The sequence below is a fragment of the Phalacrocorax aristotelis genome, chromosome 1, assembly GCF_949628215.1.
Source record: "Phalacrocorax aristotelis chromosome 1, bGulAri2.1, whole genome shotgun sequence".
Lineage (NCBI taxonomy): Eukaryota > Metazoa > Chordata > Aves > Suliformes > Phalacrocoracidae > Phalacrocorax > Phalacrocorax aristotelis.
In genome coordinates this window covers 103,264,528-103,288,759 of record NC_134276.1, presented here as the reverse complement: position 1 = coordinate 103,288,759, position 24,232 = coordinate 103,264,528, and the positions used below count along the sequence as shown (strand labels likewise).

At 40.4% G+C, this 24,232-nt stretch overlaps 2 protein-coding genes across 15 annotated transcripts in view; both read right to left on the bottom strand.

The window, feature by feature from the left end:
* Positions 1-14,628, bottom strand: part of SYNJ1 (synaptojanin 1) — a 68,433-nt gene extending 53,805 nt beyond the window's left edge. For 11 of the 13 annotated variants that reach the window (XM_075100952.1, XM_075100955.1, XM_075100961.1 and 8 more), the window contains exons 1-4: positions 14,513-14,616; positions 13,081-13,226; positions 1,703-1,789; positions 992-1,259 (exon numbers count right to left, since the gene is read on the bottom strand). In XM_075100952.1, the coding sequence (XP_074957053.1) occupies positions 992-1,259; positions 1,703-1,789; positions 13,081-13,204 (479 nt within the window). In that variant the 5' untranslated portion in view covers positions 13,205-13,226; positions 14,513-14,616. Of the gene's footprint in view, positions 1-991; positions 1,260-1,702; positions 1,790-13,080; positions 13,227-14,512 lie in introns of all 13 variants that reach the window. The other 2 variants (XM_075100964.1, XM_075100970.1) reach the window with 1 other exon arrangement.
* A 7,828-nt stretch (positions 14,629-22,456) lies between these two features.
* The window catches only part of PAXBP1 (PAX3 and PAX7 binding protein 1), a 28,133-nt gene continuing 26,357 nt past the window's right edge, over positions 22,457-24,232 (bottom strand). The window contains exon 18 of one of the 2 annotated variants that reach the window (XM_075100933.1): positions 22,457-23,959. In XM_075100933.1, coding sequence (XP_074957034.1) covers positions 23,842-23,959 — 118 coding nt within the window. In that variant the 3' untranslated portion in view covers positions 22,457-23,841. The remainder of the gene's footprint in view (positions 23,960-24,232) is intronic. The other variant, XR_012661798.1, reaches the window with a different exon arrangement.

The window sequence follows — 24,232 nt, the reverse complement described above, 5'->3', positions numbered from 1 at the left end:
AAATGAAAGATCCAGTATGGATACACCTGTGCACTAAACAGTACTGATCAACACTGTAGTAAGACTGAAGTTTGAGTTTTGTGAGTTTTTTTGTTTTACCTCACTCTAGTGGGGCTTGGCTTTTGATCTTCTTTGGAAACATTCACTTGTATAAAAAGGAAGTAAAGTTTTCTGCATAGCAAAGAAAAGTAAACTCTAGTAAGACGGCTGGTTTTGTCACCGCCCAGAAAATTCTACCATAATTGCAAATAACATATTTGGTATATAGGTTGAAGCTATTCACTTTTATTTTAGCCTTTTCATTCTAAACTTCCAATTAAAAAAAAAAAACCAGCAACTTATCAAACACATCAGTTCAAACATCAATGAAGATTTAAATCCCATGAACCAAGTATGCATTGACTTTACAGAGAAGTATTTCTAAAATATTCTGTAAAAAGACAGCGAGTTCAGCAGCCAAGCAATGTGCACTGTGTAGCGTAGCCTGCTTGCTCTGTTTCAACAGAATCAGCAACATGACAGTTACCTGTGTAATAAAACTTTTAAAGCCCTTTTATATGTTGGAACCAAGTTGGAAACTATATATAAACAACACACCATTTTAGAATCCAGAATCTTCAAAAGATTAAAATTTTCTTTAAAGCTCCATTACCACATTCATTTGAAAAAACTGACACACTTGATTAAGAATTAAGAGATACCAAAGCTGAGACACAACATCACAACAACTGTTTGGATCAAAGCATAATACTATAAGCAGTGAAAATCTGTGTCTTCCAATTAAGAAACTGTAAGTGGCCATGGAAACGTTGTATCATTAATAACATACTTATGACCTTAGAGTTAAAATAATTCTATTCTACCTCATCAACATTTGTGGGACAAAGGTGTACATTTAAGAGCTGATAAAGTATAAAAACTTGCCGCAGATTATATAGAGAAATGCATGCCTGTACAAACTAATGTCTGATAAAATGCACTATGAACTCACCAGAAAAACCTATTGTCAGTGGTGTGCTCCTGCATGCTGCGGTGAGCGTTGAGACTAAGATCTAAACTGACACCAGTTGCAGACCATGCAAAATAAAAGTTTCCCGAGTTCAAAACTTTGCGCACTTCTGAAATACGATCCTCATCTGTTGAATCGATTCGTAACGATACAAATTCAGTGGAAGTAACTCGAAAAACTTCAGAGTCTTGAATCTTTCCCACAGACATGCATCCTGTTACTAGAACCAGATAATGTAACAATGTGTCTCCTGTAAAACAAGAAAAGGCATGTGTAACACAATCTCACTGGAACGTGACTTTGATGTGTGTATATATATATACAGACACACACACACACATATATATGCATGCTTAAATGCACAATCTGACCCCAGTTTGCCTGAAAAAAAGTACAACAAGAAAAAAAAAACCAACAGCATCAAGAACTCATTCTCAAGTTCTATAGAAGAAAAGGAAACGCAAACAGAAGAAACTATGCTGCAAATAACAGGGACTGTGAAAACGGAAGTTATTTTTGTCCACTCCCTCATTTCTGGGAATGCTCCAAACTTGCAAGTTACTCTACAAAGACAAGAAGTAAAAAGAAAAGAGCCCAGTTCCTGTTGTGAAGATGCTGCGCTGTGCAGTTCTACAGGAGGAGCACAATTTTCTTTCCCAAATTAAAAACTACGGTCTTGCATATTATACTCACCCAGGTTTAACCTTAATACACCCAAGAGCCCATATGCATCCATTACTTTGGAGTAGGTATTCTTGATTGTGTCTTTTTCTGCGGAAGCTATGGAGAGAAAACAAAGTTTTATGATATAAACACCCTACACTATGGCAGAGAGAATGAGTCCACTCTAAACTGAAAATCCAAGAGACTACAAAAGTAGCGTTAACGTGAAACTTCTGGAAAGAAATCAATATGTATAAGCATATGGCATTTTATAATGGAAAATGAGTGATTTTATGACCAAGTATGATCATGCTATGTTTTTAGGCAACAAAAAGATGACTTGCAAAAACTCCAAGTGATACTAACGGAGAACGTTGGAATTTTTAACATCATAGTCATCTGTTAACATAAAAAGCATCTAAAACACAGGCAAATGAGTTCCATTATAATGTTCTCCTGTAATTAGTTAAAATTAGAGTTGTACTAAATGCTGCTTTTTAATGAAAAAAATTATCCTCTTTCTCCAAGAATATAACCGTGATGCGGCAGTATTATTTCCAGATAAGTAAACAAGGTTATCACAAGTGCATTTTAGCTAGTTTCAGATATATTCCAAGGAAATCAAAACTCTTGCAGGTCCACAAGATAAAAGAATTTAAAAGCCATGTCTTAGATCAGGAAAACACAATTTTCAGACATTTTTGAAAAAAAAAAATTGTAATATTTTTAGAAGAAACTGAAGTGTATATACCATTATTCACCTGGGAATTAATGTTAGTGTACACATCAGAACTTTAATCAGCACTTGAAAAACCAGGCCCACAAGCTTGACTGCACAGCCAGGTGACAGAGATGCTGCAGAGCAGAAACCAGATCCCACCTGCCCTGAGCTTTTGTTCATGACTGAGACTGCACCTGAAGTGCAAAGATTGACAATTCTAGCTGTGCCACTGGATAGACATGGATAGAGATTTCTGGATCACCAAGGATCAGCACCTCCTCCCTCATCAGAAATGATCTGCTTATTAATTTTCACTTTGATACTAAAAAAAAATAATCAGAATTTGACATATAGAAGAGTGTAAATCAAAATACCTATTGCCCTGGCATTCTGCTGTGCTCTCTCTCACATCGGCTATATCTTCTTCAGAATTACTCTTGTGAATCTTTCTAATGAGTATTCCCTAAGCTTAGCATAGCCCTGCCTGTGCACAAGCCTACCCCTTCTGTTCAAATGTCTGCCAGCTTTATTTTTAAAGTGGATCAGAAACTCCAATATAGATGAAACAATTATTTAACCTCAGCCTGAAATCTAAGCTCATTCAATGTTTTAAAAGACATTGAAGCATTTAAAAAAAACAACCTTCTTTAACTATTTGTACTGATATGCTGTATTCCTGTAATCCAGATGCTAAAGACAAGAGAGTTATAGCAGCATGATTATTTCCAAAGTCCTCACCCATAATGAGCGTTAAGACTTACAGCCAATTTAAACGCATTGTTTACAGACAGTGATTTTGTCAGCATCACCAAACTGTGTTTTTCTTAACCAGATCACCATCAGGCTGGAAGGAAAAACTTCTAAACTTCAAAACCTAGTTCTTTCAATCCATTTTTCCAGCAAGCATTTAATTATGTCAACGTACTCTTCTAAACTCAACTTTTGGTAAACAGAGAACTGCCATGTTCTTCTTTCAACATTTCAAATTATTAATGAAAGATGAGGTCTAGTTTCAAGATTTTTGCAGGATTTTTCTTAAAGGCACCTACCAGCATTTAATGACATTTCAGAACAATGGCTTTTCTGTATTCTATGGATTTATTCCCTTTTTCCATTGCATAAACACCCGTCATCCTTGCTAAGCCTTAATAAGTAAATGCCTGAAGTAAATTAAGTAATACGGGCCTTGCAAATTCAGATCAACAAAAGAGGCTACTGCTAATAAAGCGGCAAAGGGTTGCAAAAATGAGGACAAAAAATGGAAATAGAAAAACTTACTGTCACTAGTCAATTATTTTCTTAACAAAGCACCCAAGCACCAACCAAAAGCACTTTATGCCACATTCTCCAGTTACTTTAGACCTCATACAGTCTGAACTCTGAGAAAAGCTTTTCCACAGGGGGCATGTAAGGATTTCTACCTCACACTGCCTGCACTTTTCATATTTTTTTTTTAAGGCCAGAATTGGCATGGGAAAATGGCAAACATCACACGCCTCAGAAGATTCACTTCATCCATCCTGCCCTGGCCCATCCTAACCTACACCCAGGTTTCAGCCACTGCCTCGGCAGAACTCAGTCTAGGCTCAAGGTGCATTTCCCAGGCCCTGCAGCAGGGAGCTGGGACACAAAAGAGCTTACCTGCAACACGCTCCTACCACCCCACCATAAGGAACATCATGACTACTACGAGTTACAACTTTATAACATAAACTCATAAGGCTTCTTCCCCTTCATTGAGGGCCCCATTTGAACCTCTAGAGGTCAGCGTCCACAAAATCTGAAAGAATTATGAAATTTGGTGATGACTGATATTGGCCAATACAGAAGGATAAAAAATGGTTAACACATAAACCTGCTTTTCCTTAAGAAACTGAGCTAAAAAGAAAGCAGCCACAAAAGTAGCACCAACAGCAGAAAAGGGAGCAACTCCACAGCACCGCACTGCCACCTTGTCCCTACCGCAGCAGCACCAACCCACGCTATGCAGGGATGTTTTGGATGGTTGACTGCAGCAGTGCTCAGGCTGCTTTTGGGGTAATGCACAATAAGGGACACCCCACGATCTGGAGTGTTACAATATTAAGGAAAGGCACTTGCGTTTTCTGAAAACTAAGGTTAAATCGGGAACAAGACACAGCTATATCACACTCCTTTCTATTTTCTTCCATTTGAACTGTTGGGACACTGTGGGGATCAGGATCTCCCTGGGGGCCAGGGAACTGGTAGCCATGGGGGCTTCCCCAGGGAGACGGGGCAGGCTGGGGGCAGCCCCAGTCCAGGACACGAGGCACCTCCATGGGGATGGGGCTGAGGCCAGCCCAGGATGTCAGTCTGCGAGCAAGGGTCAGCCCGGTGAGGGTAACCAGGGCCAGATACAGTCCCAGAAAGGCCAAGCAGGCCATGGGGGCAGGGACAGGCAAAGGCTGGGCAGGGCTGCAGAGAGCTGGAGACCAGCACTTTGCTGCAGCATCTTTGGGGCAGGGACTGACAGCCCTGAGGGGACTGCAGTGGGGTCCTGAGCTGTGGGCAGGGAGGGGGAAGCCCCAGGGGAACTGGGCAGCAACAGTCAGGGCTGATGGTATCCTCATGGCCCTGACATGAAGCAATCATGCTATGAAAACATGCAAATTGTTGTACCAATAGTTTAGATCAAAAGTCCATTTAGCCGCCAAACATTTACAAGAATTTCTTGAGCCAGCATCTCCACCAGTGCTAGCAATAAGGATACCTCTCATTAATGGATGCTAGAAGAAAAAAAAACGAAACGCCCATGCCAGAGTATAATCTATTACTGACTGCCACTGCACACGGCATTTCCCATTTCTGAAGATACCAAAAGTAAATCTGCAAGTTTTCATATCACTCCATACCAGACAGTGTTAATAACCTAAGTGCTCTGGAACCATCCAGATTCTCCCCGTAAGTATCATATTTGACTCTTCCTTCTTCACCAGAGCAGTAAGCTTCATGAAGATCTATGCTCTCTCACTTCATTCAGCATGTAAAGTCATTGGATACAGCCAGATATGCAAGAGCCACTGAAGTTAGAGAAATACATGGCTAAGACCCCATCACTATAATATCTTACATTCAGTGTATGCAAAGCCAAGTTTCAGTTTCCTCTATGAATAGCTGAAACTACCAACTGGGTGAACTACAGCTTGGAAGTTAAACTGCAGGAAGGCTAAGGTAACCCTGACAGAAGGGAAGAGCATTTCCAAGAGCATTTCCTCATTTCCTCTGTGACATTCTTAACGAATAAGAACATCACTTCACAGAATGGTAGGTTGGCCTGCAGCCATGAGAACCCTTTTGACTTTGATTTATGAGCTCTGTATCCTGAAAAAGATGCAGCTAATATAAACATGCACTCAGAAAAACATTAAGTCCTACAAATTAATGAACCTATTTTTCCTCGAAAAACTGACTTTTCTATTTATTCATCTTTAAATAGCTGGAAGTAAGGGAACACAATTAAGGCTGTCTGAAAAAATATGAAACTTTGTATGAAGAATTAATTAAGACATGCAACTTCAAAAGACAGAAATTACCAGCTGGAATGACAATTTTCATCCATAACACTGGACTTAGGTTTTAAATTATACTGTAGAGGGGCACTAAACAGTGGACAATGCAAGCATACATATATCTGTATTTAAAGATGTACACAAAACGTTATGAGGCAGTATTTCTTTTATTACCTTGTGTCAGTTCAGATTTAAGCAGAAAGGAAATTAAAAGCAGCTTCTGCTTAACCCACTGCATTAATTAGATTCAAGTTGATTAATTTCTAAAACAGAAATAATGACTTGCTATTTAGCAGTACAAAAAAAACCACAACACTTTTAATGTGGTTTTCAGGTCAAGTTGTAACGCATTCTTGTAGAAAGCCTGCAAGCCTCATTTGCAGTGTCAAGAGAAAAAGAATAAAATAATTTCAAGTCAACCTTTATCAAAACTTAATAGGTCACAGTATTTTAAAATGTTAACATCTCATTTGTTCCAAGTTAAATCACAAGCATGCATCTGCAATAATCACACCTTATCAACCACTGACTCATTTGAAAAAGGTGACTGATTAAAATATTTTAGAGGGATTATGTCAGCTCTCTTACTGTTATGCAAATGGAATCCCATTAAAAATCCTGTCTTCAGGACAACTTGGTTCAACATTTATTCTGCTTAATTACAGATTAGAAATTAGGTTTTCAACTTTAACAATTATAAAGCTAAGATCACGTTAAAAGTTATCATTTAGGCTTTCTACAGTTATATTCTCTTCCTGGTGGGTTTACAAGGTGCCATGATGACACGCTGTGAGTTAGTGGCTACAATTCCCAGCTAGAACATGGGACACTGAGCTAGGAACAAAGACACGCCCCTGAAATTATGTGCAGTTCCTTCAGAAACAAGACTTCTCATTTAAGTTAGACGAGAAAAAGCTTACGCTACTGACACTTTAAAAAGTTTAAAAATCTTTAAAAGTTTAAAAAGTTTAAAATATTATGAACTATTCTTATACAGTTTGATTTTGAGCTTTTAAGACTGAGGTTTTCAAGCTTTTTGTCAAATTAAGACAGTTAACTTTCAGTATTTAAATTAAAGCCAACACTTTAATATTACCACATAGGTGACATTAAAATCAGAGTGGAGTCACCACTTTCATTTATAAATCAACCAACTGAAGAACCATTTTAATTCTTATGATAGTCTGCTGACAGGAATAGATGCACAGAAAACTGGACGACAGCTGATATTTAAATCTGCCATAATTCATACAATATTTGCTTTGAATTAATAGGATTTTTTTCACCCTATTTGCTAGTTCAAATTACAAAGTACCATTATTCCCTTCACAAAGACATTTATATGTTACCATAATCAACAAGTATCTTAAGATTACAGGGAGGAACACCCAAATAACAAATCACCTCCACCCAGCAATGAAAAAAAAACCCCAGACATCTCTAGATGTTAGCAGTTATATTTACATACACTAGGAAAAAACCCACTGTTTGGAAGAACGACAAAAAAAAAAATTTGCTCATCTGTTACACTAAAAGGCTTGGTTGCTTTAACACCATTTTTCAATACTATGCAAATTTATTTCACAAAATGTATCATTTCAACTAAAACCACTGACAAGGGGGAAAAAAATAAACTGAGGAATAAAAGTGTGAAAACAAAGCTGACCTATGTTAACAGCCTACAAGCCCTTCCTTTCCATCAGATTTGGGCCTTCTGACCCTGTTGCATGTTCTCTACTGAAAACAAAACTTTATAGCACCAATAATCTACAAAGATTTTCTTCTAATACTGAATGCTTTGATTAAAATATAGTTATTTTACATGAAAGCCAACAGTTGAATATTTTGCCTGTACAAGTCAATTCACAAAATTACAAAATTTTCAACTGAAATCCATGCTAGCACATAAAAAAAGCTACCAAATTACCTGAAATGCATAAATGCTAATTAGTTTTTTCTGAATTATGTCTGAGTAACTCCAGGAGTATGCAAACTAGGCTTCTGAAGAGACAATTAGCAAGACCTATCATTCACTGGATGGCCAGAGGGGTAAAGCCAAGACTTTTAGTATCACATGTGCTACCGCAGAAAGGAGAATTTACTGAATTGAAAAGGGAATATTTATAAAGAGAATTATTTGTTGTCAGTGAAATCCCTTGTGAAAATTATGCAAAGGGCTGTGGTACACATACAGAATAGTCTATCTTAAGGAGCAAAAAGCCTTCAGATTCTGTTCTAAGTAACTTATTTTTAATATTTCCAGAACTGTGGACCAAATTCTGGCAAATCCATTATGCCATTCAAAGGGGTCATAGTCCTCCAGGCAAGAGTTACTGTCTCCACCAACTTCCTGGGAAGATTCTAACTGTACTTCTTGTGCTTTTCAAAGCATGCTAGGCTAGCATACGTGGTCTTTGTTAAACCATGTGATTTTGTTGGAAATGCCTGGAAAGCATTGAGGGGAACATATTCCCAGTAGATTTGAAAGGACAGTGAATTCTGGCAGAATCCTAAGAAAGGCACCTGATGACAGCAGAACAGGTTACAGCCAACAGCCTCCTCCACCAGCACCATCCACTGTAGCTGCTGCTTCCTTGCAGCTTCTAAAGTGTTTTAAGATACTGTTTAATGGGAAGGCATAGTCTGGAAGATGACACGTAACCAAAACAGTAATAAAGACAGGAAGGTGAAATTACTATTTGCCTTTGCATCCTAGTCCCTTCACGCTGGTCCCTTCAAACTGGCTTCAGATGAATATAATATTACATCAAAATATGTTTAAAAATTTTTCTGCCACACCCTCGATTTGACCTTTCCTCTCTAACAGAAAGACACTCTTTCCAGAGGATAAATCACTGCTTGAAGAATTTTAATTCTTATTATTGGACCTTTATATAGGCATATAAAACAGGAAAACATTTGTATTAAGCTTATTTTATAGGATCCCATAATGAAAAACAGAATGTAGTAATTTATTTGGCCATATTCTCCTTCCCTAGTTAAGGGGGATGTGGTCCCACTCAAAAATCTGTATAAACGTTATCGTGTGGGTGGGGAGAATCACGCAGTGACAGTTCATTACTGGTGGCAGCAAACACCGAAGGAAAAAAAACCACAACTGTGGTTGTGAGCACACATAATGTAACCCTCCTTAATAATTATGTACATATAGCAGGCACTCATCAAATGTATCTGTCAGTATTTTTCTTTTCGGGGTGTCTAAGCTTCCTCAAGCACCATATCAACTTAAAATCTCTTGCAGAATTAATATATCCCATCTATTGCTGTGGATAGATAATAGCATATCTGCTTCCCCACCCTGCCCCCCACTCCCCAAGAATGCAGTGTGGCAGAATTTTGTTTTTAAAAAGAATGTGAATGGGTGAGAGAGTAGCACTGCTAACCACGACTATGAATACCAGCATGCCTGCTACACACAGGTTATTACAGCTCTTTCTTCATCTAGCTCTACAGAAGGCTCAGGGCAGGCATAGCGCCTCTTCCTGTTCACAGCCACTCCCTTCTCAGCTTTGCCGTAAGACTGAAGTCAAAGGATGTGCACGAAGCTCCTGCTCTCTCCACTCAGGGCTCACTATTTTCCCAGACGACAGAACATTCTCCTTTACTCATTGCAGGCGACAGGAGTAAAGATAGCTTCCCACTCATTTCGTTCTGACTCACCAGAGAGGAACAGGGAGAGAGAACACCCCCCTGCTTGGTCAATGAAATCTTCACAGGTAAGATATCTCATTAGAGAGTCCTATTTCAAAGAACAAATATACTGTCTATTTTATATGTCAAATAAGAAAAAATAGATCTATGACATCCTCCCACCAAATTTTAACCAAATCTGCAGTGAAGCTGCTGACATTTAAAACTAAGTGCTCTTACAAGGCCTTGAGAAGCAAGTTGACAGGATCCCCTCAGATTTCAATATCTTGGGCTAACCCAATACTAGGTGTGAGTCAATAAAATAGGTCTTAAATATATAAAGGCAAGCAAAGTACTTCTCAGATGTTTTGGCAACCATAATGTTGGCTAATCCACACTACAAGCAGCACAGAGAACACTTCCAGCAGAAGCGTGGCTTGGGCTGCTTCCACGTTAAGACGGAATAATTATGCAGCTACCACCTCTCTGAACTATCCCTTCGACTGTCTTCCTTTCTGGCATCTGAATAACAGATTCAGTGCACATACATACAGGACGCACTGAAAATCACACAACACGTGTTATATAGCATTTCATGCAGAGACCTAACTAAACCCTCTGAATCATCTTGCAATGCTTCATTGAATGTAAAGAGGATGAAGGCTAATACCGTTATCCTTCCCTCAGCAAAATGACAGATGTACGTCCTTTAAGATGATATTGAAAGGATCAGTAAGCTTTCATTCCTTTCTCTCAGCGCATTTCAAACCCAAATTTCTATAGATGGATACCCCAGAAGATGCATTTCACTAAGGCTCTCAGAACTGAGCCACGTGAATCACCTTCGATGGTAAAGTGTATTTCACTAGGTAGTGCCTATACTATACATTCTACGCACAGGTAAGAACTATGATCAGGTATAAGGCTGAACACCTTATTTTATCTTTAGTATTTAATAAAATCTTCTGAAAAATATCTAACATTTTGAGATCAGTACTGTCAATTTATGTAGAGTCTAAAAAGTGTTAGCACTATTTGCAAAAAATATGAGTTTTTAAAAGTTTAAAGTGATGCCGTTCTGGATTTAAACAGATATGTACTTGACCTGACCATTTTTCTATCTATTCACACAGATTTTACAAACAGCTGGAGAGTCTTCCCAAAGGTCAGTCTTTCATTAACTTTGGCTTTTAGATTTGTAGCAGTATCCAGAAGTTTGTAAGGCTACAGACTAGAATCTTCTGACTAGTCTCTGTGGCATGTCTGCAGAGACGCAGTAGTACTTTAAAAATCTTCCCCATGCACTAATAATTGTACTCCTTTAAATATGTATTGAAAATAATAGATACCAGAAACAAACAGCAAGCAGAAGGAGGGGGGAGGGGGTGTGGAATCCTGAGCAGGGAACTCTAGCGCTGTGATCTTTCAACCGTTAACAAAAGAATCACGTTTCAGTACCTGAAGAGTTTAGGTACAAAAAGGGAGTTAAAGCAAAATGCCATAGCTAAATATGCATCGGGAAAATATGCCCATCTACCAGATAGAAGAAGAGTAAGCAGTTTATAGGTTAAGGTTACTGACAACCATATTCAGAGTAACCACTTCTAGCTAAGTATGAATGTTTACTATGTTGTAACCTACCAATAAGAATACCAAGGGCAAACCTTTATAGATTAATAACATGCTATTACTAAGTACAGAATCCAAGAGAAGAGAGGCTTTCAAACTTCCTCTGCTTGGTAAAAACATGACGCATAGAAGAGGGCAGGAACTTTGATATGGTTTTTAATTTTTAGAGAAGAAAGTTTATCCAGGTGCGTGCAGTATATCACAGCACAAAAAGCAACTAACTCACTGGCCTTTTTGAGCATAACTTCCAGAAATAAATTGTTTTTAATACATTGCTCCTTAAGTAGCTTAAGCATGTGCAGTGATTACTAAATACATACTAAAATAAAGTTTTCCACAGATATTCAAAGCATTTTTCCTCTTTTATGGATTTCACTAAACCTGTTCGCTAGGTTTGACTGGCCACTTATTCCCAACCCAATCCACACTACACGATGCCTTTCAAATACTTCTGGCAAAATCAATGGGATTACTTAAAATACACAGTAAGAAGAAACTGTGTCAAAAAAAAAAAAACAAACAACCCTTAAAAATAGGAGAAAAGCACTTACTGTTTTTCACCTGGATCATCATACAATTGCAGCTATAACGTCAATCATGCTGGCATGTCCCATTACTAGGCCTCTAACAGTTAACGGCAGATTGTTCTAATCGCACATTAAAGATGCAGATTAAGCTGTATGCTAGAGACCACTTGTTCATACAGCCTGTCCAGTACAGATGACTCTATGGCCTGACTTTTAAGAACCTTACACAGGAGATAGGTACAGCAGGCATCTCAGAAAGAGACCATACCACTGCCAAGATGCACACTCGTATATAGAAGAGGCAATCGCAAATACCAAAGAAAGGAAATGTATCTCAAGTCTCTGGAAATCACATTTCTAACTCTGAGTCGTGTTAGAGAACACACTCCCCATTCAGCCTACTCCACAGTCTCAAAGCCAGAGCATCCTCCTGAAAGGTAGGTAGAGTCAATTCAGACATCAGGCAGTGAATCAAATCTCTCATTTTCTCATCGGGTGCTCAGAATAGTGACGCTAGAAAACCTCAAACAGGCATCAGAATGAATTAATCAAAAAGTTATTGACTGGGAAAAAAAAAAAAACTTCCACGGTATGAAAGCTTTCTGTAGAAGAGTCAAAAACAAGCTCAGAACCCCTGTGCAACCAGGTGCTCAGGCTTTCTGAAGAATACAAACCGAACTACAATCTAAAACCCTATCTACAGGCATCACAGATCTCTTCTGTACTTCTCAGTGCCCTCCTTCAACTAGGACTTAAAAAAAAAAGGAGGTGGGAGGTGGGAGAGGGACAAAAAGAATTTAAGGAAAACATTTAATGCATTTATCACTGAAAACATTTAAAAATAACTTTGCAATGCAAGACACCTTGCTCCAAGTGTTACTAATTTTATTACAAGACAAATCCATACAGAGTATCAAGATAGGTTAAAAATACAGGGGCAAAATAAAGCTAAAAACCAAAAAGCCATCAAAGATCACGATAAAAAAATGAGATAAAAAACAAATTAAGATAATGTACCATTTAAGAAAATAGAATTATTTTATTATGAAATACAACATAGAGAATTTCAATTAATGTTATCATGTATTCAAAAGGAGAAGGTTGCTCAGAACCAAAGAAATAAGCAGATGCTGTTGGAAGCTATTAGAAGAAAATTTAGTATACACAGAAACATACATGCAGATGAAATGTAATTAAATGTATAAAATTCTCTCTCAAGAGATGAAGATATGAAAATTAGCAAATAAGAAAACAGAATAGTTGCTTCTTTATATTCCATAAATAAACCGCTTACACAATGCCAAGTGTGCGTACTTTTTACATTGTAGTTATCAAAACATATCGACTTACAGAGGACAGCCACAGCTCCAGATTCAAACATGAGACATTCTTCTCTGTTTCTGGCTTCCACTATCACGCTGAATGGAAGTGGATCCAGCTTGTGATAGACACGGTATCCTTTACTGAAAGCCATTTTGCCTTTATCAGAGGCAGTCCTGTCCAACACAAGATGATGTTAGTGAAACCTTCATGCACTTCCAGATACCTTCTGCAAAGCAGGTCTGACTTGCATCCTTTCCTAGGGATTTGACATGTTTAACAAAAACAAACAACAACGACAAAAAAGACCTGCTCGCTCCTTCTAGGTCATGAGCCTTATTTTATCTCATGTTCCAAAACAAATATAGGGCCTACCTAAAGACAACATTGAAATTTTTCAAAAACACAATTAACCAGAGAAACATCTTTCAAAATAAAAGATTTATTTAAAAGCTTCTCAGAAACGATGAGAATTTCATTCACAATATTTAATACAAAGGATTTCTTCTTCGGAAAAAAAGGAATGAAAATAAGGATCTCTAGCCACCACGAGTATGTAGGAATGGCAACTACCTTAATCGTAAAGTAATGCCAAATGCAGAGGACCAGAAGCCTGGGCAGGCTTCAATTCTAGATCTCTTTTACCGATTCTGACCTTGTACAAAAGGACCGTATATTTTAAACACTAAAGCTGTTAAGACGTTTTAAAAGATCATACAAAAACGTTAACCTATACTGTTTTTCTTTTTTTTAAAGGAAAGCAGGTTTGTGTTTGGATTTAAACCCTCCCCTGCAGCGGCTGACGACCGAAAACACTGTACTAGTGAAACTGCCCGTAAGCCACGGAGGTAAGGTCTTCCTCTAAAACAATAATTTAAAAACCAAATAAGAAACTATAAACAAAGGCGAGAGTTGCCAAATCTTAAGGGCTTAAGCTCAGGAAACAAACGGCAGGGCAGATTCTCCCTGAAAGCCGGGAGCAGGATTTTCTGCCCTCTCCCTTCCCTCCAGCTCCTGTCCGCAGCCTCTGGGGCGATCACGGACTTCACGCCGCCGGTAGGGTCATGCCGGCCCCCGCCCTCCAGCGCAGCCCCTGGGGCGCGGCACCGCCCCGGAGCGCCGGTCCGGCCCCCCACCCAGAGCCCCTCTGCATTGCCGGGCGGGCGGAGAGGGGCCAGCAACCACACGCCCGCTTCCCACCGCCCGCCCGAGAGGCAGCCCCGCAGCCGGCACACCGGGCCAGCAGATCCCCGCTCCGCTCCCACCTGCCGCCCGCCACAGCACGGTGCCGCCGGTACTCGCGACGCTGACAGAGCCTCCATCTTGTCTAGCGCCAGCGGCGCCCCCGCCGCCCGAGCTCCCACAACAGCGACAGCGGAGCGGCTCCGCCGCGCACTGTCAGGGGCGGAACGCCACCCCCCCACACCCGCCCCAGCCGCAGCGGTACCGTCGCCCCCCTCACCGGCCGCGCCGCCTGCCACCGACGGCCGCCCGCGCAGCTCCGCGCCGCTCCGCTCGGTGCCGCGGGAGCCGGCGGGACCTCACTTCCGCTCCGGCCCCGCCGTCCCTTCCGCATTGCGCCTCCCGCCACCGGAAGTCGGTAGAGGGCGGGGGGGGGGGAGGGGGATGGCGGCAGCGCGGGGGCGGAGGGCCCAGTGTGAGGCGGGGCGCGAGGGTGGCCGGTAAGCGGTTGTCAGCCGCCCCACGGGAGAGCGGGAGGGCGGCTGAGGGACGCGACGCGACGCGTGTGCTAGGTCCGGGGCCCTGTCAGGGGCACGCTGAGCCCGAGCGTTGGGCGATTCCTGCTGTCAGGGTGGAGCTCAGCCTGGGGAAACGTGGCCCCTGAGGGAAAAGCGAAAAGAGGGCCCTTAGAGTTCCCCTTTCGTGTTGTCTCATTGCAGTGCTGGATTGCAGGCTTCAGGGCTGAAAAATGTGCCCTGGATGGGTGCATGGTGAGGCTATGTTAAAACACAGTCCGCCCCAGTCGCGGTTGTGTATTTCTCACAGTTGCAGCAGGGAGAAAAATCTTAAGGGTAGGCTCAGGAATAGCAGCGCAAGCTGAAAAACCTCGCCGCATAAATTGCGCTGGGCGTTGAGGCTGTCGGTGTAGGTGCTCAGCGAGTGCCTCGGGTCAGGTGGGAGCACTGAATCACGGCTAAAGCCTGCCTTTTCCTGACGGGCTTTAAAAGTTTTGGGGGCATAAGCACCGCTTTGGAAATTTCCATTCAGCCTGTGCAGGCTGTAAGCGGAGGAGGAGGACAGCTTCACAGGAGCTTTACTGTATTGTGCGAGTGATACATTGCAAGCTGCTGAGGAGACTACAGAAGGCAGGTTTGAGGACTATGTGCTAAAATTGAGAGAGAAGTGGGCTTTGCTGGACTTCAGGTAACGCTGGGGCCAGGGTGTCACTTTGAGTGCAGAGCTGAAGTAGAAAAATTTGAAAAACTCTGGAGAAACTTTCTTCACTGAGGCTATAATTTGAATGGAGGAATATGCATAGGGACAAGTATGAGAAGTACAGTCACCTCCTGAGATGAGAGCTGGGCCATCTTTGTTGTTAGTTTGTAGCATTTCTTCCCACTACCTTCTCATCCAAGATCAGCTTCCATTGTTTTTCATTTTTACCCTTCACAGACCTTTTTTGGTCTTACAAACTCTATATTGAAACTAAAAGTTACATTTTATATGTGTTCCCTAAATAGCTCTGGCCTATTCTAAAGAAACAGTAGATTGTAAATGTAATCTTTTTGATATTTAAAAAATATGGTCTTATCCCGCATACCTACCACGGCTAATTACCAGGTAAATGGAGTACGGTGGTGGGAGAGAACCCACCAGTAAAATACCGTGTAAGTAATCTTTGTGTGTATTTAGCTGGCTGAATTCCTACATGCGTTACGATGACCCCAGAGAAAGTGTTCTATAAGTAAATAAAAGTATGGTATTTTAAAAGTCTATTTAAAGATAACTTTCATGGGTTTTGAAATCACTAGAATGCCTAATTGCTAGCAGCTTATCACAGCTTATGCGATTTCTCACCTGCTCATGGTAGACACGTTAATTGAACCATCTCTAGCATAGCTTCACAGAGAAACTCATTAAACTTTCTTACCATTGAGAATGTAAAACTAAAAGAACGACGATGTGGCTGCTGTGGAATCAAAGCAAGTGTGTCCTGGTTTTATCTATGCATAAAGATTACTAAGAGGGACAGCAATTTAAGTGTTGCTTTACAAGATACACACAAGGCTAAAATGATATATTTTTGTAGCATAAAACAATTGATGTCTCAAGTTTATTCAGTTTTCTTAGCAGATAAAATATATTCAGATGGCATGTGTGGTGGTTTTCTTATGAACACACACATTTTGCCTCAGGGTAATAGATTTTTTTTTTCTGAAAAGATTATATTATGCAGTTGAAAATGGACTACTCTGTTATTTGCTTAGTGCCTCAGCTGAAAACAGAATCACAGAATCATCGAATCACAGAATGGTTTGGGTTGGAAGGGACCTTCAACGACCATCTAGTCCAACCCCCCTGCCATGGGCAGGGGCATCTTTCACTAGACCAGGTTTCTCAGAGCCCCATCCAGCCTGGGCTTGGACACTTCCAATGATGGGGCACCCACATATTCTCTGAGCCACCTGTTCTAGCGTCTCACCACCCTCATCATAAGTAATATCTTCCTTATGCCCAATCTAAACCTAAGTTTTTTCAGTTTAAAACCATTGCCCCTTGTCCTGTCACTACAGGCCTTGGTAAAAAGTACCCCTCCAGCTTTCTTGTAGGCCCCCTTCAGGTATTGGAAGGCTGCTGTAGGGTCTCCCTGGAGCCTTCTCTTCTCCAGGCTGAGCAACCCCAATTCTCTTAGTCTGTCTGCATAGGAGAGGTGCTCCAGCCTTCCCAAATGGGAGGCCCCCATTTTTGTGGCCCTCCTCTGGACCCAGTCTAACAGGGTTGTGTCTGTCTTGGGATGGGGACCCCAGAGCTGGATGCATTGAGCCACATGTGAGGGAGAATCACCTCCCTCTACCTGCTGGCCATGCTTCTTGTTATGTGGCCTGGGATACAACTGGCTTTCTGGGCTGCGAGCACGCATTGCTGGCTCATGTCCCATTTTTCATCCAGCAGTATCAGTTTACATCAGCTTAGAATGTAAAAAATGTATTGCTATCCAATAGTGGGAGCTTTGATAAAGCTATTATTAACTTCAGAAAATACTGCTGTTCATAAGTTAATGGAAAGTGAGAATATTTGATTCTAACTAATTACCAATGTAATATACTGCATAATATAACAAAGCATAGTACAAGCAAAGTTTAATTTGTTTTTCAATTTTGTGTAATAAAAGGTTTTGGTAATTTTTCCCCACCTGCCAACTGAATTTCAGAATCTCACCAACTCAAATATACGGAAATGTTGGGAAATACCTCTGTAACTGGAGCTCAGGGAACTGGGGCGGGGGGGGGGGTACAGGAGTTGGGAATGAAGAAGTGAAGTTGAGCCTGTGATAAAGGGGTGGGGAGGGACAGTGCTGTGTAAATTATCTTTGTTTCTCAGTATCCAAATCTACTTTAATTGGCAATAAATTAAATTGATTCCCCAAGTCAAGTATCTTTCCCATGATGGTTAAGTGTTCTCACCATTTTTGTCTTGATCCATGAGCTTTTTCATCCTATTTTCTCACTGTCCTGTTGAAGAAGGGAGTGAGAGAGCGTCTGGGTGGGCATCTGGCTGCAGTCCAAGCTCAACCCACCATGACTTCACCGGGCATCAGAGCAGAACCTGTTTAAAACTTCTTTGTCCTCTGAAAGCAGAGTTGGCGCAACACTTCTCAGCAACCTGGGCAACATTTAGCTTTGGTCTCAGGAAGGTGGGAAAGCCCAGGGCCATGCTGCATCTGGCACAGGGAAGACACATGTAAAGGCAGAATTAGGATGCCTGAAAGGGGAAGGGGAGGGTTTCTGGGCCTGCCAATCGTGCTGCAAAATTGGGAGGAGGAGTGCAAAAAACAGCAACAGCAAAAAATGGGGAGAGAGTAAGCCTCAGCCTCAGCAGTATCAGCAGCTTCGCACAGCCCACCTCTCCCCTTGGCAGCAGCAGCAGCCCAGGGCTGCCAGGCTCTGGCACGTGCGCCACTGGCAGCGAGGCCAACAACTGTTTTACCCATTCCACTAAGTGTTCAAACTACCATTTTCTCAGGGGCATCTGTGGTGCTGTACATCGCTAAATTGGCACATCAACAGCAAATAAATGATATTTAGTTTGCATAGCCTTCCTAGCATTTACATTAGGCCTTATTCTTGCCAACTCCTACCGCTTATTACATCTTTAAAGCTGAGTTTGCTCCATCTACCACTTGTCTGCAGAGGTAGGTTCCCTGAACTGCTAGCTCCTTGAGGTAGCAACCATGTGTGTACGCTATCATTTTAGTACCATTAGTTCAGTGAATGTTTTATCCTGATTGGAGCTTTTGGGTAAAATGGCAATACGTCGTTTAAGGATTTTGAGCCACATGTCCCCAAGGTGTGTGAGGCCCATAGTCACGCAACCTACACCCCACTCAATGGTTTCTGTTAGCTAGGTACCACAAAAGTCTTAAGACAGTAAATAGACAATACTCAAGAACTTTTGTGAAATCTAGGCTATGAGAATTTGGGCTTAAACACTTAAGAAAAATACTATACTAAATCTTGGAGGTACATCTGTGCTTTACTCCAGGTCTCTGCGCTAGGAAAACATTTAACTATGCACATGAAGCACAAGTGCAATGTAAGCGGAGTCAGTAGGACAGTTCACGCATTTGAGCAAAACCATATGCTTAAGTCTTGGTTGGAGCGGAGCCTTAAGTTGCAGGCTCTTGTATTATTAAGTTTGTCTCCATGTGATTGTTTTAACCCCATTGATTTATTTCTGCATATTTAAGGCGTTTTAGTTATATACAGAAATTACAGAAATTACAGAAATTAAATGCTCTTGGACAAAAAATCCTACATTTCATGGTGCAGACAGACTAATTCAACTGACAGTTGTAAGGCCAGTTTTCTGTCTGGAGTACCACATACAGGGCAGAACAGCTCAACTGTCATCCATCTTGTAGGTTGCATGCGAATTTCTCAAAAAACCGCGACCGTCCTCCCTCCTTGCCACAACCATTTTTGAAGCCTCCTCAGAGTTCTTTTTTCTGTACACACCACTACTAACGTCTGCAGGAATGGTTTGCTTGTGACTTCGCAGGGAAGGCCTAACGGTCAGGTCACAGGTATTGTGATTTCCTTTTAGAGCACTGATCACAGGACACTTAGTTTTCACCGGGCAACCAATACACCGAAGATGACAGGGGGGCTGCTTTTAAGCACCACCACGTGCAAGAGGACAGTTCAGCTTGTTAAAACCTCAGCAAGTCATTCTACCCAAGCTGTACATCAAACTGCAGGTGCATATCCCCACCCCCCCACTCCCCCGTACATATATTTAGGGTTCTTTCTTAAAAAGTGCCTTTTTTGTAGAGTAACTTAGGGAGAACTGAAAGCAGAACCACCGATTAGCAAACTTTTGCAGAAAATGCAATGTATCTGAAAGGAGGAGAAAGGAATCATGTGGCTCCCTGTATCTGCACAATTTTTCTTGAAATGTTTCCATTTCAGGTCTCATGTTGTTTTCCTTTATAGTAAAGGTCAAGGTTTTCCCTTTGCTATTGGTGACCTTTAGGGTAAAGGTAATTCTGTACTAACTGTAACCATACATAGCTGTATAATAAAATAGTTATAATAAATAACTGTAATAATTCTGTAATATATTATCCTGTTCATAAAAATGTCATTGACTGGCAATTTAACATGCAATTTTTTTCTTATGTGTTCTACATCTTTCCTTTTCCTAAACAATGCTAACTACTAAAGAGGTTGTTAGACTTTTGCAAGCCTCTGTAGGGTTCTGAGCAGAAATAAGATTGCCACATCACTTAACATGTTAGTACCTTCTCACGTGGTATTTTGTCATCATCCAGGACATCAGCCTCTTAAATGCTATAATTATTTGTTAATTTTGGTAGTGAACAGTGAGATACACATGGTAAACTGTGGGAGACTGATGTTAAAGCAGTTGTCCTTGGATTATAGCTCAACCAAGCAGCAGTTGTGTAGCGTTGTTTAAAGATCATTACATTAAGTATGACCACTTTGCTACTAGTGTTTAATCTGCAGCAATAAATGAGATACAGGTGAAGTGGTAGACGCGAAAGTGGTTATTTCACTTATAAATAAAATTGGGTAACATTATTTACATAAAATCAGTGTCTATACAATTCTAACCATTTATGCATAGGAAAGGTGCCACGTTGCCCAAAATGAGAAGTTAGAGTACTTATGACCTGTAAGCATACTTTGCTGCAAGTTTCTTCATGTTATTGTTCTCCAAATACGACGTCGTAAGGGGTCAGGAGGGAGGAACTCCTCAAGTGTACAAGGGCTTAGGTACCATGGCCATATGGTGTCATCGTAGCAGGGGCGGACGGGCTAAGTGTAATATGAATAGCTGTTTTCCGCAGCAGTTAATTAGGAAAATGCCTACAGCTTACCTTGAAAAAAGATTTCTCTGTAGCTATAACTTAGAATGAGATTACAAGGAAGATATTTTTTTCATTCCCTCCCTTACAGTCCAAGTCACAATCTGAATTGAAGGAAAACGTCTATACTTTTAATTGTCTTGAGCTTTGCTGCTCCTCTAGTCTGGAGCTCCCTTTGGTGGTGCGCACACCTACTGTAAAGTTACTGACCTGCGTTTAAGTTCTGTAGTTATATACACTATTAGAAGAAAAGCGAAGTTTGAGATGATAGCAGATATGTCCTGAACCCGTAGCTTTTCTCCTCCCTGAACTGCAACCAGGAAGAGAGCGAGCGAATGACTGACCACGAGTATTGTTCCCAGGGAGGCAGTAGAGTGTGAGTAAACACAATTTCCAAAACAAATCCAGTTCCCCTTGTTTTGTTAGCCCAGCCCAGCACACCACCACCACAGGGAGGCCGGGTGGGCAGCAGAGCAAGGCTGAAGAGGGCTTTCAGTGCAGATGGATTACTGTTAACCATCTTTTGTGAACAGGCCACATTTTTCAGCAGAGGCACTCGGCACCAAAAGAGAATACTTGACTCCAAGCCTTCTCCCATGCTCCCTAGCTTTATTATCCCCAGCTGTTTAAAAATTTTGTAATTGAAAATCCAGTCTGACAACTCCTGGCCCAGTACTTGCCTTATTTTCCAGTTTTGAGATCTCTGAATCTGCCATGTATTAGATGGCAGTCAAAATTCGGGATGTGGAAAAACCAGCAAGCAGCTCTGGCATTTGGGGTTTTACTCAAGTGATTCTGAATGAATTTGACAGTATGCAATGTGCGCTTACATGAATATATTCAGAGAGGATAGGCTCCTCAATTTTTGCAACTGATTCAGTAATTTCAGTTAAAGAAAACCCATTGTCTAAAATACCCAAATAAAGTACATTTTCACCCCGGCATTAGTATTAGCTGTTTATGTTCATTTGCAAACAGCAACACTAAGCATCCAGCTGGACAACCAACCTAACTTAGCAGCACAGGTCTTAGAACTGCTTGCACGTGTTTTATTCTGTCCAGGATACCATACCTGCCCCCAGCCCCGCTACATAATCACAGGTGTGAGGGTAGCAGCTATTCTGAATACAGGCAGTAGTTTTTTTGTACTATAAAAACCTATGTTAAAAGACTATCCTGCAGGCAGGAAGTTAACCTTCACCAAGCTCTGTACTGCAGTGGCTACACTAGAGTCGCCAGACTAGACTCTGCAAAAGGTGTCTGAACTACGCCTCCTCACCCCCGCAGATCCTGCGACTGGAAGGTAGGCATGGGTTAAGATGCAGAGAAGTTTCTGACAGTATTGTTCCTCCTCATAAAAAAAACCAAGCAAATTAACTTAAACCTCATTTTATGTATTTTTGATTACCCCCTCCCTTCTCCCTCCCTCAGCCAAACACTCTGCAACGTTGAAGCTCTGATGATTAAGTCGCCTGCGTATAAATACTCTTTTAGAAACGTTGGCAGCATGGATTATTTACGTCCTCTTCAGTCTAACAAAATACTAAAGTTAGTTAAATTTTAAGCATAGAAAAGGTCATGTCTGTCACTATTAAAGCATGTAACTACCAGCATGATAACCTTTCAGAATATCTTAACTACTCCTTACATAGGTATGAGTTCCAGTGTTTATCCTATTGCTTTTCCAAAGTAAAGACACTTCTGTTCACTCAAAAAAACCACCTTCTAAAGACTATTTGTTCCTTCTGACATTGAGAGAGTGGCAGCTAGCACGCCCACCATTTCCTTTACCACCTTCCTAAAGGAATAAAGCTTAGCAAGTTGCACTGCAACAGCTCCTTGACAGACAAGTTTATTGAAACAATTTTTAAAAGCAGATATTTCTGAATGTACTCCATCAATCCCAACAGTTCAGAAAAACAATTGTTCAGGGTCCAAATGAAGTGTGCATGTTACAAATTGTACATTTTTTCATATACTCATTTATACCACATGACATGAGCATAAAATACAATGATTTCTTATGTTATTCAGTATGCCAATTTATTGCTACAGTTCCCCCCAGAAGTAGGGCACACCTGGAAATAGCTCTTAATCCAAGGCTATTACAGCTGTTCTCACGCCTTGGACCCCAAGATCAAGTCACTAGTGTTCCAATGTAAATAACCAGATTTTTAAAGTGTTTTCTTTTTAATTTACATTAAATGCTTTTTTTGCAAGACTATTCTTAGATGGTATTTAGTGGGAAGTGTGACATTTGAATATTTACTACAATATAAATACTTAAAATCATAGGATATAAAATTTTCTTCACCTTCATTTTGCTTGACATCTTTAGCCATACCAAGCAGAAGAAACAGGTTCCACGTATAAAGTTACAAAAAACCCAAACCAACAAAATCCCCCAAATCCCCAAGCACAAACTGAATTTAATCAACTTGCACAAGGAACGGAGGTCCAGAGTTCATGGGGAAACTATTACTCCTAAAATGCAAGGTGTTTGGGGTTTAGGATGAGCTGTCATGTATGTAATCACAAGTTCTCATTGTATGCCTGTATTAAAAAAAATAATTAACCATTGATTTGGTTAATTTCTGTTTTGTTTCTAAGAACAGTCTTAAGAGTCCATATTCTGAATGTAAATGATTTTTTAGCTATTCTAATTGGAGTGCAGCACAGCTGCTTTTTCAAGGTCAGGTTCCATTAGAAAGTGTCTCTTCAGGTCAAATGATTTTCACGTATTTGAATGTTTTGCCAGCCCTTTTGACCAATAATATGATCATTTTATTGTCAAAATAAGTATTTCTTAGCAAATTAAAAGCTTATTCCAACAGTACAAGATCTCTATATCCAGTGTGAAAGCAACATGGTGGTATAAATATACGCATACATTGTATTACACATAATATATTATACACATTCCAGTTAGCCATGGAACAATTAACAGGAGTAGATGGCTACCAATCATGGGTACAAAGCATTTTTGTAAACAAGATTGAGAAACTTTAAGGAAAATCTGATTTCTGGAAAGATGACAATCTTGGGATTCCATTTTTGCTTTCAAAGAAGTCAAATTTTTTTTTTTAAAAGGATGCTGTATATAAGAATGCACTTTGTATTAAAACAAAGATCAATACTTTACAGTTTAAGAAACTTTACATATGTACATAAATTACACATCAGGAATGGTTTTAAAGCTCAAAATGAGTTGTCGGAAAAGTCTATTTTCCTTCTATTAAAATCTTTAACTCTTTGACGTTGTGATCATTTGCAACTGTCACAGCATGATCCAGTGCTCGGATACTTGCTAGAAGCTTTATGATCTGTTTTATGTGCTCCCTAAAAAAGAAGTCAATACAGGAATGAATGATCACGTACAAGTATTAATATTTCAACAGAGGACCACATTATGAATCCATAGAGCAAATCAGTGTCAGAAAACCAACTTATTTTATCAGACTAAGCAAGCAGAGGAGCAGATGATACGAAGTTACCAGCTTTGTACTGAAATGGAAAAATTTATTTTGGGAGTAGGAATTAATCATACAATATGGTTTAATACTAGATGCAGTATAATCTCAAGGAAAAGTCTTGGATTAATTATGGTACTGT